Source organism: Culicoides brevitarsis, chromosome 1 (assembly GCF_036172545.1).
Source record: "Culicoides brevitarsis isolate CSIRO-B50_1 chromosome 1, AGI_CSIRO_Cbre_v1, whole genome shotgun sequence".
Lineage (NCBI taxonomy): Eukaryota > Metazoa > Arthropoda > Insecta > Diptera > Ceratopogonidae > Culicoides > Culicoides brevitarsis.
In genome coordinates this window covers 17,960,638-17,975,133 of record NC_087085.1, presented here as the reverse complement: position 1 = coordinate 17,975,133, position 14,496 = coordinate 17,960,638, and the positions used below count along the sequence as shown (strand labels likewise).

Here is a 14,496-nt window from a genome sequence, read left to right as displayed (position 1 = left end):
CTAACAAAAAACAGCTTAACATTAGATAAAAAAGCAGCAACATTGCATAACGATTACATGTCCTCTATATGTATAAATATATATATAAATATTGAATATAAAGCAGCATATATACTTATAAATATCAAAATAATAATTCTATAATAAAATATTTTTCTTTATGAATTTGTTCAAATATCTTGTTGTATAAGTAAGTAGTTGCGGTCGTTGGTACGAAAGTTGTTTGATTTCTATTAAAAAATAAAAATAGGCATTTATGATGAGTTTGCGTCCCCTTTTTGATGGTTTAGAAGCATTTGCGATGGACAATAGCTGGGCCAGATTCGTCATATTCTTGCTTGGAGATCCACATTTGTTGGAAAGTGGACAACGAGGCGAGAATTGATCCACCGATCCAGACGGAATATTTACGTTCTGGAGGAGCGATGATCTTAATCTTGATCGTGGATGGTGCCAAGGCAGTAATTTCCTTTTGCATACGATCAGCAATACCTAAGATTTTCAGGATTAATAAAAATTTTCATTATTAATAATTTTAAGAAGTTACCTGGATACATAGTGGTTCCGCCAGAAAGGACAGAGTTGGCATACAAGTCTTTCCTGATGTCAACATCGCACTTCATGATGGAGTTGTAGACAGTTTCGTGGATGCCACATGACTCCATGCCCAAGAATGAGGGTTGGAACAAGGCTTCGGGGCAACGGAAACGTTCATTGCCAATCGTGATAACTTGTCCATCAGGCAATTCATACGACTTTTCGAGAGAAGTCGAAGCAGCTGCTGTTGCCATTTCTTGCTCAAAGTCCAAGGCAACATAGCACAACTTTTCCTTGATGTCACGAACAATTTCACGCTCAGCGGTGGTGGTGAAGCTGTAACCGCGCTCCGTGAGGATCTTCATGAGATAATCGGTCAAATCGCGACCAGCCAAGTCCAAACGGAGAATGGCATGAGGCAAGGCATAACCTTCGTAGATGGGGACTGTGTGGGAAACACCATCTCCAGAGTCAAGTACGATACCAGTAGTACGACCGGAGGCGTACAAGGAAAGTACAGCTTGGATAGCGACATACATGGCGGGCGAGTTGAAAGTCTCAAACATAATTTGAGTCATTTTCTCGCGATTAGCCTTTGGATTCAATGGAGCTTCAGTCAACAAAACTGGATGTTCCTCGGGAGCAACACGCAATTCATTGTAGAAGGTGTGATGCCAGATTTTCTCCATGTCGTCCCAGTTGGTGATAATTCCGTGCTCAATGGGGTATTTGAGTGTCAAGATACCACGTTTGCTTTGTGCCTCATCGCCCACATAGCAATCCTTTTGACCCATACCGACCATGACACCTTGATGACGTGGACGGCCTACGATCGAGGGAAAGACAGCGCGTGGCGCATCATCACCAGCAAATCCGGCTTTGCACATGCCTGAACCATTATCACAGACTAGAGCAGCAGCATCGTCGTCACACATCTTTGCTTAGTTTTTAATACTGGTCTACGAAAAAAATTAAAAAAAAAAACTAATTAATCAAAAAGATCCACGAGACACGCTTCTTATTATGTAATTTATGGTGTCTCGCACAATTATTTTATAATGTTCATTTTAATGCGGCGTCACATAAAATTTTGCCAAAAATTACTTTTCATGGATTAAACCGAATTATTTTCAACTTCAACTCTAATTTTGACTTTTTTTACACTTACACAGAGCACAAAAAACACTTTAGAATTAATTTAGACACAAAAAAAGATCTGCAGCGAAGACAATAATGCACAAAGCACAACGGTCTTTATTTTAATGAAATTGACTTCAAAATGAATGCATAAATGCGAAATGCAGTGGTTTTTATACACAATCGTTAGCAGTATTCAGGATTTATTAATAGCCAAAAAATTGCAAAAAGAGTCTCTGTGTCCCCATAGATGGTGTGGGTTGTGGATCGCTTAATAATGACAATTAATTCTTCTTTCTCTCTATTGTTGAATATTTGCTGTGTTTTATTAATATAAATGTATGCTTAGGTTTTTGAGTGCATTTCCTTTGATTTTATGAAAAATTTTGTCTGTCTGAAAGGAAAATTCATGATTTTCATTAAAATATGCAAATTAATTCATGATGACTTTTTTGATTAGAACTAGTAGAAAATATTTATTGAGAGAGATTTTGGTCGTTGAGTCGAGCCATTTTCAGAGATAGAGAATTTTTGTATGTGTTGCCTATTATGGAAGCCAAATGTGTTTAACGAAAGCCAACGGAATGCTCAAAAGTGCAATGAAACTGAAAATAAATCAAAAATTATTAAAATTATGATTTGTTTTTCGATTTTTATATTAAAATATCAAAAATTTGGAAAAAATTAATAATTTTATTTTATTAAATTGTATTTATATTAATTTATTTCATTAATTTATATTTAATACTTATATTTTAAATTTAATTTTTTTAATATTTTTTAATTTAAAAAAATTAAATTGTTTTTTTTAATTTTTTTTATTTTCTTTTTTTTAATTTAAAAAAAAAATTTTACGTTTAATTTTTTATTTTATTTTTTTTTAACTTTGATTCAAAACAAAAGAAAATTCAAGTAAATAAGATTGATATTTGTCAAAATTTTTTTAAAATTTATTTTTTTAATATTTTTTATTTCAAATTATTTAAATTTTATTTTAACATTTTCCAAAAAAAATTATCTTTTTATAATTAATAAAATTTTTTATCAACTTTATTTTTTTCCAAAAAAAAAAGAATCGAAAGGGGGTTGATAAAATTCAAAATAATTAAATTTAATGGCCTAAGTCATATTCAATAAAAAAAAAATAAATATTGACTCACCTGCCTTTAAAAAAATTCTATGACGCGCCCTTTTCGCCATGCCATATTTGGTAAGATTTTCCGTGACGTGTAAAACTATTTAAAACATTTTTCTCTTTGCAACTTGTTTCATTTTCATCATGAGCAAAAATTTCGTTCCGCAAATAACAACGAAAAGACAAAACTCAACAATTCTATTTTTCATCAAATATTCTCTGCACAACAAACAAAAAATAAACAGAGCAAAAAAGACACACAGAGACCAAATGCCCTCCTTTCTAATTAAATTAATGCAGAAATAATAAACAGAATTAACGTCGTTGTTAATTATCGTCAACAACGGACGCAAGCAAAAAGACGCAAATATTAATTATAATCATGTTAAACATATCAATTATTAAAATAAAATAAATTAAATGACACGCGGCGTTGGAAAAGATGAAAATTCTGACAAAAAATATGGAGACACATCAATTTCAGTGTGAGAAATTACGTGAATTTTTCATAAATTTTTCACGTAAAAACAAAAAAAAAGTGAAAAAATAATTTTTCCCAAGCGAATTGTGGTTTTCTCACCTCACCCACAGCAATAAAGTTCTCACTTAATTCATCATCAAAAATTAATTGTTTAATAACGAGCCACGTTACGAACAACTTTCATAATTACCCCGCACAATAATTTTTCACGCATAAAGTATTTTGTTAAATGATGCCTTTTTGCACGTCAAACAATTTAATTCTGTGTTTATGAGAGACATGACAAGATTATGAATAATAAAATGCAAGATTTACACGAAAAAAATGTTAGCGTGGGAGTTTAAATTCACACAAGTGCCTCCAAAAAATTTGATCGCGTGGCAGAATTAATTTTTTCGTCTCGTTAGACAGTGCGACGCGCTTCGTGTGAGTCATTTGCGTGGATGCATTCCAGCTTTTTGAATCACTTAAAGCCATTCAACACGGCTATAAATATTATTTTTTATATGAAAATGTAAAAAGATGAACTTTATGAATGAATGAAGAGGTAAAGAATGGAATGTGAAATATTCTGAAAATTCTCATGCATTTCGACGCGTTCTGTGCATGTTACAGAAGTTATGGGCAATTATCGTTGCAATATCGGATGACTACTCGTAGCCGCGGGATATAAACAAAGAAGATTTTTTTGACTGGGCTCAGGGAACTCCCATTTCCGTTATGGATTAAATGTTTTCCGAGAACATGTAAAAAAATATCTTTTAAATTACTTTTGCTTTTTATTTATTTTTTGATGGTGTTTTTTGATTAAATATAAATGGTTTCAAACGTCTATAAAAGGATTCTAACTTTTTTTTACGAGAGATAATAAAAAAAAGTAATTTTTGCTACATTGTTGTTCGCCCATTAATCAATTTTTGGAATAATTCCAGATTGATTTTACATTTTTTTTAATCAGGGGCGTTTTAAGAAAAGGTTTAATTTTATTATTTCTACAAAGTTGCGCCAAATTACAGATTTTTTTTGAGATTTTTTTTCGAAAGTTTTTAAAAAAATTATTTAAAGCAATTCCTTTTACATTTGTTTGGAAATTTTTCCACAAAAACTTTTTAAAAGCAATTCAATTTTATTTTTTTTATTTAGGCCATTAAATTTAATTATTTCACTTTATGTCGCCCCCCCCTCCGATTTTGCCGAAAAAATTCAGGGGAAAAAATAAAAATAATTAAAAAAAAAGGAAATTTTTTGACATTTTTTGGTACTTTTTGATTAAAAAACGATAATAATGTCCATTAAAAATTAAAATTACATTAGATATGAACTTAACTTGCTTTAAAAACGCATTATCTATCGAAAATTTGATGAAAAAATTTTTAAGTCACGTGACCAAATTTTTTATTTTTTCTTAAATTTTTTTTTTGTGAAATTTTATTAAAGTTTTGACTTAAAAACTTAAAACAATAAAAGTAAAAATTATTTAAATGTGTTCAATCAAAGATTAACGTTCTAAAACGTCAAAAAAGTAGTAAAAAAAATTAAATTTTTTTTATTTTTTTTCTCCCCCCCCCCCTTCATAAAAATCTACATGCGACATAAATTAAAATAATTAAATTTAATGGCCTTAACTAATTATTATTTTATTTATTTAATTAAAAAAATATGGAAGATGAGAAAAAAATTAATTAAATTTTTAGTTTTCATACAGGTTGAAATAATTTGAAAATTAAAAAAAATTAATAAAAAAAAATAATTTTTTTATATATTTTAGTCAAATAAGGAAATCTTTAAAATAGATATTTTTAATCGTTCCAAGCGAAAGTTCTTTTTGTCAATTTATGTTCTTAAATTTATTGTTTATTGAAAACGAATAAATTTCAAGCAAAAAAGAATTACGAAAAAACAACAAAAATTTAAATAAATATTTATTTGGCAGAACAACTTGTTCAGTAATCAAATTTAGATTTTGTTTGTTTTTGTCTGACTGTCTTTAATTTTTTTTTTAATTTTTCGTATTGAAGTCTAGACACTTTCTAATTATTTTTCTTTCATATTTTCTATTTATTTACAAAAATTCACAGAAAAAAACTTTCGCTTAAAAAGAACAAAATACATTCATTCAATGTGTCACATACATAAAAGAACAGAATTTTCCCAGTTTAGTTTAGGAAATTTATTTTGAGTTTTAGTTTATGGTCGGGATAAGCGCGAACGCAAATCCCGGCTACCAAAAATTACGCACACCAGTTATCCACATTAGGGATAATGGCGAGAGTCAGCTAATCCGAAGTGCAATGGAAAAGCCTCATCCCGAGAGAGCTACCTTCATGATCATAGCAAACTCTTGTGCCAGGTAAGTATGCTTTTTCGTCGCCACAACGAACCTTATGAACATCTCGAGTCGTCGCGTGTTGACGAAATATTCGACATTTTTCCACACACTCTGACATACGTTTAAAAATAGTCACGTACAAAAGTATCGATTTTGTGTTGTCCCTATATTGTACGTACGTGTATATATAGTACAGAACCTTACAAATTCCCTTCTACACTGAACTTTGTTGTTCTTTTATTTTATTGCCGTTTTGTTGAATGAAAACAAGATGTGAAATACACGAGATATAACATTGACATGTATTGTGCATGGCGTTGTGTGGACATGTACTTGTACAAACAACTACCAATGCAATTATCGTAGATGTCAAAATACGAAAGTAAACACGCAGCACTGTAATGCATGGAACACAGCGCTCACATCATTCACATCATGAATGGAATTTCCGGAATCAATGGAATTAAAGGGACTCTTCTTCGAATTAAATAAAATAGCTGAATTAATTTCGTGATGAGCGTGACCTTCGTCAAACCTTATTTTTCATTTATTTATAGAAAAATTCAAACAAAATAATTTTTCTTGAAAAAAGAATGAAAAAAATTCCTTCTAGAAATAATTTTTTGAAAATTTTGCAATCGCACGACAAATGAAAAAAAAATATCAATTAGAAACTACATGTTTGCATGTGTATTGGTCTCGTAAGTGCTTAAAATATCACACATGTGCTGTTTTGTTATCTATTTTTTGTCTCCATTCCATAAATGGAATATCTGTACATTTTTGTTTTTGTTTATTTATTATAGGGTTCTTAATTGTAGCTATTTATATGTACGAAAACACACGAGCATAAACGAGTAGAGCTGCACGGAGGTCAGGTGAAACGTCGGAACGACAGAAGAAAACAAACAAAATCCAATTCCAACCTAATTCTCTCAGAACTCCACATGCCAAACGACTAACGATCGTACAAAATTTTAAGTCAACTCTTCGATATCTGCTTAAATATAGCTTTCGATGTGGTAGTGAAACTTGTCGCACACTATCAAAGAGCATTCGAGTTTTCGAGTGTGAGTGTATTGGGTCTGGAGTGTGTGACTGAAGCTAAATGTGTATTGAATTCAGTCGCAAATCGCCATCTCATCTAACATTCTTAAGTCGTCGTCAGGTTCGCGAGACAAATTTTATTAAATAATTTTTTTTATTTTAAATTTACATTAAAATACAAGAACTTTTTAGTTAGAAATTATAAAAAAATAATTTTAATAAAAAATTAAAATAAAAGAGAAAGACAATATGTGATAAAAGTCAAAAGAGATAAAATGAAGTGAATTAAGGACTATGCAAAAAGTTAACAAAGAAAGCCACCTCAGCTAAATACACAAATGAAAAAATAAAAGTCGCGTGTGACTGTATGCACCTTTGTGACAAATTGAGAAAAGTTTTTCGGTCGTTGAATGAAATAGATGAGGAAAATCAATAAAATATTGCGACGCAATGGATTGTGATCGTGAGATACCAGTTTTATCTGGTTACTTAACCATTGTACAAAATGTTAATTTTACCAATGGTGGCATATCATTAAACGCAACAACGACGTCTAGCAAAATATCGAAAAAGAAGTCTGCTAGCTCGCGGTACTGCATGCTATTCAAAGCCAGTCAATATGGCATTGAGCGACTGGAGTTGTGCGACAGCGAGCACGACAACAAAAATGCAACAATTGTAACGCTAGAAAATTGTGTTAAAATTACGAATGAACCAGCGCCCGCTAATTTAATTACGATCGTAACGAAAACGGGTCAGCTGGTGCTGAATGTGCTCGACGAAGAGGAGCTAAAAAAGTGGACGCGTGCCTTGCAAAAAGTCGCCTTCAAGGAGAAAATCCAATCAACCAAACGTGCCTCGGTAATTGAGACCGACAACGAGCTCTATTACTCGTCATACGACGAAGGCGTCTTCGATGTAAAACTAATTGCCGACGAAACCTTAAAAAAATGCAAAATCGAGCCGAAAAAATACATGTTGGAACTAACGCAAACCGAAATGCAATTGCGCGACTACAAAAATCGAGACTACGTCGTTTGCAAGTGGCCATATCGTTTCATTCGCAAGTACGGATATCGCGACGGCAAATTTACCTTTGAAGCGGGACGCAAATGCGAAACGGGCGAAGGCATGTTCAAGTTTGATCACGGAAATCCGCAGGAAATTTTCCGCTGTATGTCGGCCCGCATGAAAACCATGAAGAAACTCATTAAAGGTGATAGTAGTGTGAGTCTCGATTGCGGCGAAACGCAATTAAGTGCCGCATTGTCGATGGAAGCGGGTTCACGAAGTCCCTTGCCGCCGTCGCCGAACCAAAAATCACCGGAATTCGAAACTGCCATAACACAAAGTCAAATGTCGATGACCCGAATTGGTTTTAGCTCGGATTCGATAGACTTTTCGACAGCTAGTACTATGCCAATCGGCATGAAAGTCGTCATGCCGCCCAAGCCGCCGCGTCGTTCATTGACGCCACTTGCTTTGAATATCAACCACGACGACAACGGCGTGCGAAAAAGTCCGCCTTATGAAGTTGTATCGAATTCCATGGTGGGTAAAATTGGGAAACGCAACAATTATGACTGCATAAAGACCATTTCCGATGCCTGGCGAACTTTAGGAATTGCCGAGCCACGTCACACGGAACACAGTTCGTCGCCGGAAAGGGATTTGATTGAGTTTTCCTTTCAGCGGAGCAATTCGTCGCGACAGAAGCAGGACAGTGATAACAATAACGTTGTAGAAGAATTTACTAACAAAATTTTCGTGTCAAATGGCGATGATGATGCCCAAGAGGAACACTACGATAAACTTGACTTTCTTCGATCGAACAGCAAGATCTCCAATGGTTATGAAAAAATTTCCAAAATGAAACTCGCTTTGAGTCCATCGAGTGCCAATGCTAATAAAACTTTTACGGACGATTACGAGCTCATTGGAAGTCCCACGTTGGAAATTCCCGATACGCAAGCATGTCGCTTGGCAGATGACTCGTATTTGGGCTACGGTAAGATCCAAATTAGACCACAACCAATGCTAACGGGAGATCCGCCCATGGGACTTCCGCCACCGCCGCCAACTAACACAACAAATCTCTGCTGTCTCGATCACACGACCTACAATGGGCTGAACTACGCACAAGTGAGTAAACCGAAGCATGTCTAATCAATTATATCGCCCTCCGTTAGACGATTAACGACGACGAGAAAGACCCAAGTTGCCATAAACCATGCTTTTAGTAGATTTAGAAACTTTTTACTTTTTCGTCCAATTTATGTGCTTAATTAGGATTAAATTTTATTAATTTTTAGTCAAATACATGTTCATAGAAAGAATCTAGAACTTTGTACAGATTTTAGTAAAAGAGAAAAAAAAAGTTAAATTTATGTTACGTTAAATTTGATGCGTCTTTAAAAGACAAACGTTTTTAGAATTTAGTTCTTAAGAGACTGTTATGATTCTTATATATTGTAAAAAAAGAATAGTAATAAAGAGCATACATATCGTTTTTATCTATTGAAAAAATGTAAGGAATGTCTATTTTTTTTCTACACGCACACCGTAAAAAGAACCTTCCTAAACGATTGCATTCTTAACAAAAAAAAAAAGAACTTTATTGATGAACGGCAAAATAGACACAAATACTTAAGTAAATATGAGACAGGTAATTTATTTTTTGTTCTCTCTTCTTAACAAAGTTTCTAATTCCTTTTAAAAATTTATAAGTAAGTGCATTATGTATTTTATGGCGATAAAGAGAGTGTTTGTTGAACATTGACTGATATGACGGAGTTTAATTTCAAAGGCATTTTAATAAATGGAAAATTTGGATATTTATGGTTTTTTGACTGTCTGATATTTTTATTAAAGAAATTTTTATTTATTCAATTTTATTATTTTAATTTATAAAAAAATAATTAATTTCAAAAATTATTAAATTTAATTAATTTTACATAAGAGTTTATTAATTTTAAAAATTTTACCGATATTTATTTTTTTTAAATATTTAATTAAAATTTTTAATTTAATTTTTTTGTAAAAAGTTGTAAAAGTTTTGTAAATATTTAATAATATTTTTATAATTTTTTTTTTTTAAATTTTTTTTTTAATAATAGATTAAAAAAATAAATAATTTAAAAAATTCAATTTTTTTTTGTCCATTTAAAAAAAGGTTTTAAAAATTATTTTTAAAAAAAAATAATTTAATTTAATTATTTAAAATTATTTTTGGCTCTAAAAATATCAGAAAAAAATTTCAAATATTTTATTTAAATACACTCATGTCAAACAAAATAAGCAATTTTTTTATTTACAATTTAAAACCTTTACGTCACAATTTTTGTTATCATTCACCTTGAAAAAATCGATGATGTTTGAATTTTTTTTTTCATATCACTTATCGACCACGAATATTTTTTTCAAAATTATTAAATAATAATCCATAAATTCACGAATGATTTGTGTGAAATTAAAAGACATGCGTGTGCCATGCATTTCAGGTATCGTTTCGACAGATTTTTAACAGAAACTGGTAAAACACGATCTATTGTTTCTTTATTCATTTTTGTGTGTTTTTGTGTAAATTTTAATCAAAGTTTCTACCGTTAATCTAACAAATATTTTATTATTGGAGTAAACTGGATACGAAAAGGGCTTTCGAACGAGTTTCTAGTTTTGTTATGTGCTAGACGTTTTTTTTTCTTGTGATAAGATTAATTTGCTTTATTGCTATTTAATGTTTTTTTTTCTCTTGTGTATAACAATTATTTGTACGGTTTTTATTGCGAATTTATTGCTGTGCAACATGAAATAATGTGATTGTTTTGCACCTAAAGGCGTTGTTGGTTTTGGTTTGTCTCGGTCGCTTGCCTGCACTTATCGGAAGGAATATCTCCACATTGTTGTACAAAGTTATTAAAACCGAAAAATTTTAAAACTTATTGAAAGGTTTAAAATAAAAAAAACGAGGTAAGGCCAGCCCTTAAACTGTTATCAACAACAATCATAAGTTTCTCAGGTGTTTTAAAGTTAATTTAATTTTCTAAAATGTTTCATTTTTAACAGTGTATCGTACAATCATTGAACTCGACGAGGTTTTTACTACACAATAAATATTATTAGGTTGTTTCGAGATTCGTTTTAATTTTATGCAAAACACACACATTTGTCTTCACATCACGTGCTTCATGGGTTTTTTCTGTCGTCTTGTGTGTGGAGATATGTGAGAAAAGATTCCATATTAGAAATTACGGAGTTATTCAAGCGGTGGTTTATCGAAAATTTATTTAAAAATTTTATTTGTGATTTTTTGGTAATTGAACAGCTATGAGAGTAATTGTAAATGTTTAACATTTAAAAATATATTTATTTATTTGAACATCGTGATGTTAATGTGCTAATCACTCGAGAGAAAAAATGAAACTTTTTGAATAAATATTTGGAATCAATTCGGCAGGTTTGATTCAAAAGACTAATTAATGTGGAACAAATTGAAAAAAATGATTTTTTTTTATTATTTTGCAAGAAAATGACATTATTTGAACTTAATTTTAGGCCCTTCTTATTTGCTGTATAAAAAATTCTATATTTTAAATTTCTTTGATTTTTAAAAATTTTAAAACTTCCTCAATTTTTTTCTTTATAAGTTAATGAAAAATTTCAAACTCTTGTATTGAAATATATTTACATAGTCCATAAAAATTAAAAGTTTTAGCTCATCAATTTTATTTAATTTATTTTTAAATGCTCAAAATTATTTTTTTTTATTTTTATTTCATTGAAGTAGCAAAAATCCTTAGGCAATTGGAGCTACTTTTCTCAGTCTTCTCCGTTCAGCGACCCAACTACATATGAATAATGTGATCCATAAAGCCCCAACAGATATTAAAATTATCATTAATCGTTTGAAAATTATTTTATGAATCATCTCAATTCTCTTCATTTCGATAAATTTTAGACATTTTTCTCGTTGCATTTTTTCCAAATCTTCTACTTCGACATTCGAACATTGCATCGGCTCCACTTTCACTAAACTTTTTATATTAATGTCCGTTTTTTCTTCAATTAATTTCATTCGTTGTTCAAAAGTCAAATTCGAGCTATTTGCTCTTAAAACCATCAAATGTTCTCCAGATCGTTCGTCGCCTCCTTTGAGAACAACAAAATTTTTATAATCCGTATAGTAAAAATTGATTTTCTTTTCCTTTGAACATTCGTTTTTGTCATTAGAATCATCACTTGTGTCAACTAAAAATGTTCCATTCGTTGGTCCACTAAAAACCATCAACTGCGAGTAATTTTTCCAAATTAATATTTTGAGATGAATCTTATTTTCTGGAGGGCTGTAATGTCTCTTAAGTTTCAACTCAAGGTTCAAGCAATAAGCGATAGGTTTGTACCAAAAAATACTTTGAAAACAATGATTTTCGTTTGTGTTGATGGCATCAATGTACCAATTTTCATCTATAGGAAAATTAGGGGCATATAAATTTTGATATGTTGAAGCATCAGTAGCACCAACTTTAGTTAACTTAAAAAAACTAAAAATAAGGAGAACTTTTATACTTGTTCTGAAGGTTTTCATGATAAATCAACGAATGTCTAGACAAGCTATGATTTAAGTATTTTATCCAAAAATATTTCATTTTCATGGAAAATCAAGTCTGATATACGAACAAAAGAGAATAATTTTAAGGGAAAATCGATTAACATCCAGACAAAGGAAATTTCGTCATCGTCGCAGACGCTTTTATCGCTTGTTATTGTTGTAGAAATTTCTTATCTAATTTTAGTTTTATATTCGATAATATCAATTGTATGATTTAATCGATAATTTTATTTTTATAATATTTTTTATTGACATAAAAATCACAAAATTTTGTTTAGCTCATAAAAGTTAACAAACATCAATAAAATATTTCTTTTTTTTTTGTTTGCTCTTTGCGATCCAAATAATTTTCCTGTTAAGTTTATTAGTAGATGAGCTTTCTGATATATTCAAAAATCCAAATATATTATTAACAGAAGATTTTTGATTGTTTCTTTGTAGAATTTTTATTAATAAATGATGCTAAAGATGAGTTCTAAAGTTTGACAGAAAATTCAGTTAGATTACCTCTAATTAATTTTTATGTTTAAATTTTCTTTTGACTGGACTTGTTATGCCTTCTACTGCTCGACAAGCAATGACGAGTTTTCCAGGAAATTAGTTAACGGTAACAATTGCAGCTCAAATTTTATATTAGGTAAATAGGTAAGATATCATATTTCACTGCCATACAGTTGCACAAAACAAAAAAATAGTTTACACTAAAAGTGTTAATTTTAAAAGTAATTTTCACAAATTAGCCAACATGAACCACATTTTTCTTCCTTTTGTCACAGATTTTTAAGGAAATATAAACACAAAACCAAAGCAACCCAGCAAATGTAACAATGCAACATAGACCTTTGTATCCTGTCTCCCATTTTTCTTCTCTTTTTTTCGCCTCGATATTCTTTTGACACTGAGAATAAACTTTTGAACTAAAGTCGAGTTGGTCATTTATCGAACTTAATTCATTGCATTTGGATTTATCTGTTCTCATTTTATCAAAATTTATCGGCAAATGATTCTTCACTAACTCCAATCTTTCGTTTAGCAACATTTTTGACTCTGAATTCCTCAAAAGCATGAATTGCTTTCCACTTTTAAATAAAACAACATTCGAGTAATCCGTGAAGGCAATTACAAAGTTCTGTTTTGTTGGACAGCTTTGGTGACTAGTGATGTACTTAACTTTTCCGTCGATTATATTAATTATGACATGAAATATTTGTCGAAATTCAAATAAAACTTCAAGGCCGTTTTGATGTGGTATTATTTTAACTTTGTAGCATGTGGAAATTTCGTTGAAAAGGAAAATACTATAACTTGTGTGATAAGTATCATCTTCCACTCCATCAACTAGCCAATTAATATTTTGATCAAATTTCTGTTCATCGATATCCATGAATCCTTTTTGCTGGAAAGCCTTTGATGTATTTGAAATATCGAAAATTATTAAAAATAGAAGAATTTTCATGTTTGATTGTTTCCTTTGGAAAATTCCAACTAAAAATGAAGCTCATGATATTACGGGCTTAGAATGAAAGCTCAATGATATTTGATACAAAAAATTTTCCATTTATATTGAGAAATAAGTTAATAGCCTTTGTCCAATAAATACAACAATTTTTGTTTGAGGCTCGCTTTTGTAAATTAACGAAGATAAAACACTTCCATAACCACAGGTTTCTTCTTATTTTCTCGAAATTTCCAAATGCCATAAATAAAAATCCATATCAGTCCAGTTGCGATGCAAATGATTCCAAAAATTGCTGGAATTTTTTTCAATTTTCTATTCTCTTGACATTTTTTGTACTGATCAGCTTTGAACTTATTATGGTCAAAAGTAAGACAATCCACTTGATCATATCTCATATTATCAAAATTCATCTTTACATTTTTCTCAACTAACGTAAGTCTCTCGTTGAATGACATTTCCGAATCGGGACTGCTCAGAAGCATATATTGCTCTCCACTTTTGAACAGTACAACATTCGAATAATCCGTGTAAGCAATAGCAATGTTTTTATCAGAAGGACAATTTGCGTCATTTGTATCATACTCTACCGAACCATTGGTCATATAAAAATGAAGCATTCTGAAACGACCATCTCTTCGAACAAGGTTGATTTCAAGACTATCATTTTGGGATCTGATTTCGATTTCCAAGCAAAGAGACATGGCGTTGTAAGTAAAGAGGCTGTAGGTTGTTTGAAAGTCTCCTGGGTCTGTTCCATCGATAT

The 14,496-nt window shown here is 30.9% G+C and overlaps 2 protein-coding genes and 1 non-coding gene across 3 annotated transcripts; 1 reads left to right on the top strand and 2 right to left on the bottom strand.

Moving 5' to 3' along the window:
- On the bottom strand, positions 1-1,487 carry LOC134836910 (actin, indirect flight muscle-like). The gene is made up of 2 exons (XM_063852193.1): positions 548-1,487; positions 1-492 (listed from the first exon to the last, which is right to left on the bottom strand). Exons 1-2 carry the CDS (start codon positions 1,470-1,472, stop codon positions 287-289), a joined length of 1,131 nt encoding a protein of 376 aa, XP_063708263.1. The 5' UTR covers positions 1,473-1,487; the 3' UTR covers positions 1-286.
- Positions 1,488-5,483: 3,996 nt separating this feature from the next.
- Positions 5,484-5,648, bottom strand: LOC134828256 (U1 spliceosomal RNA). Its single transcript, XR_010161886.1, has one exon. It is a non-coding gene; the product is annotated as a U1 spliceosomal RNA (small nuclear RNA).
- Positions 5,649-6,762: 1,114 nt separating this feature from the next.
- On the top strand, positions 6,763-9,159 carry LOC134834819 (uncharacterized). Its single transcript, XM_063849608.1, has one exon. The coding sequence runs from the start codon at positions 7,117-7,119 to the stop codon at positions 8,830-8,832; it is 1,716 nt and encodes a 571-aa protein (XP_063705678.1). The 5' UTR covers positions 6,763-7,116; the 3' UTR covers positions 8,833-9,159.
- Positions 9,160-14,496: the final 5,337 nt, after the last annotated feature.

Coding starts and splice junctions, on each gene's coding strand:
- LOC134836910 (XM_063852193.1), bottom strand. CDS start 1,472: ATGTGTGACGACGATGCTGCTGCTCTAGTCTGTGATAATGGTTCAGGC. Junction 493..547: donor CGGAACCACTATGTATCCAG/GTAACTTCTTAA, acceptor TGAAAATCTTAG/GTATTGCTGATCGTATGCAA.
- LOC134834819 (XM_063849608.1), top strand. CDS start 7,117: ATGGATTGTGATCGTGAGATACCAGTTTTATCTGGTTACTTAACCATT.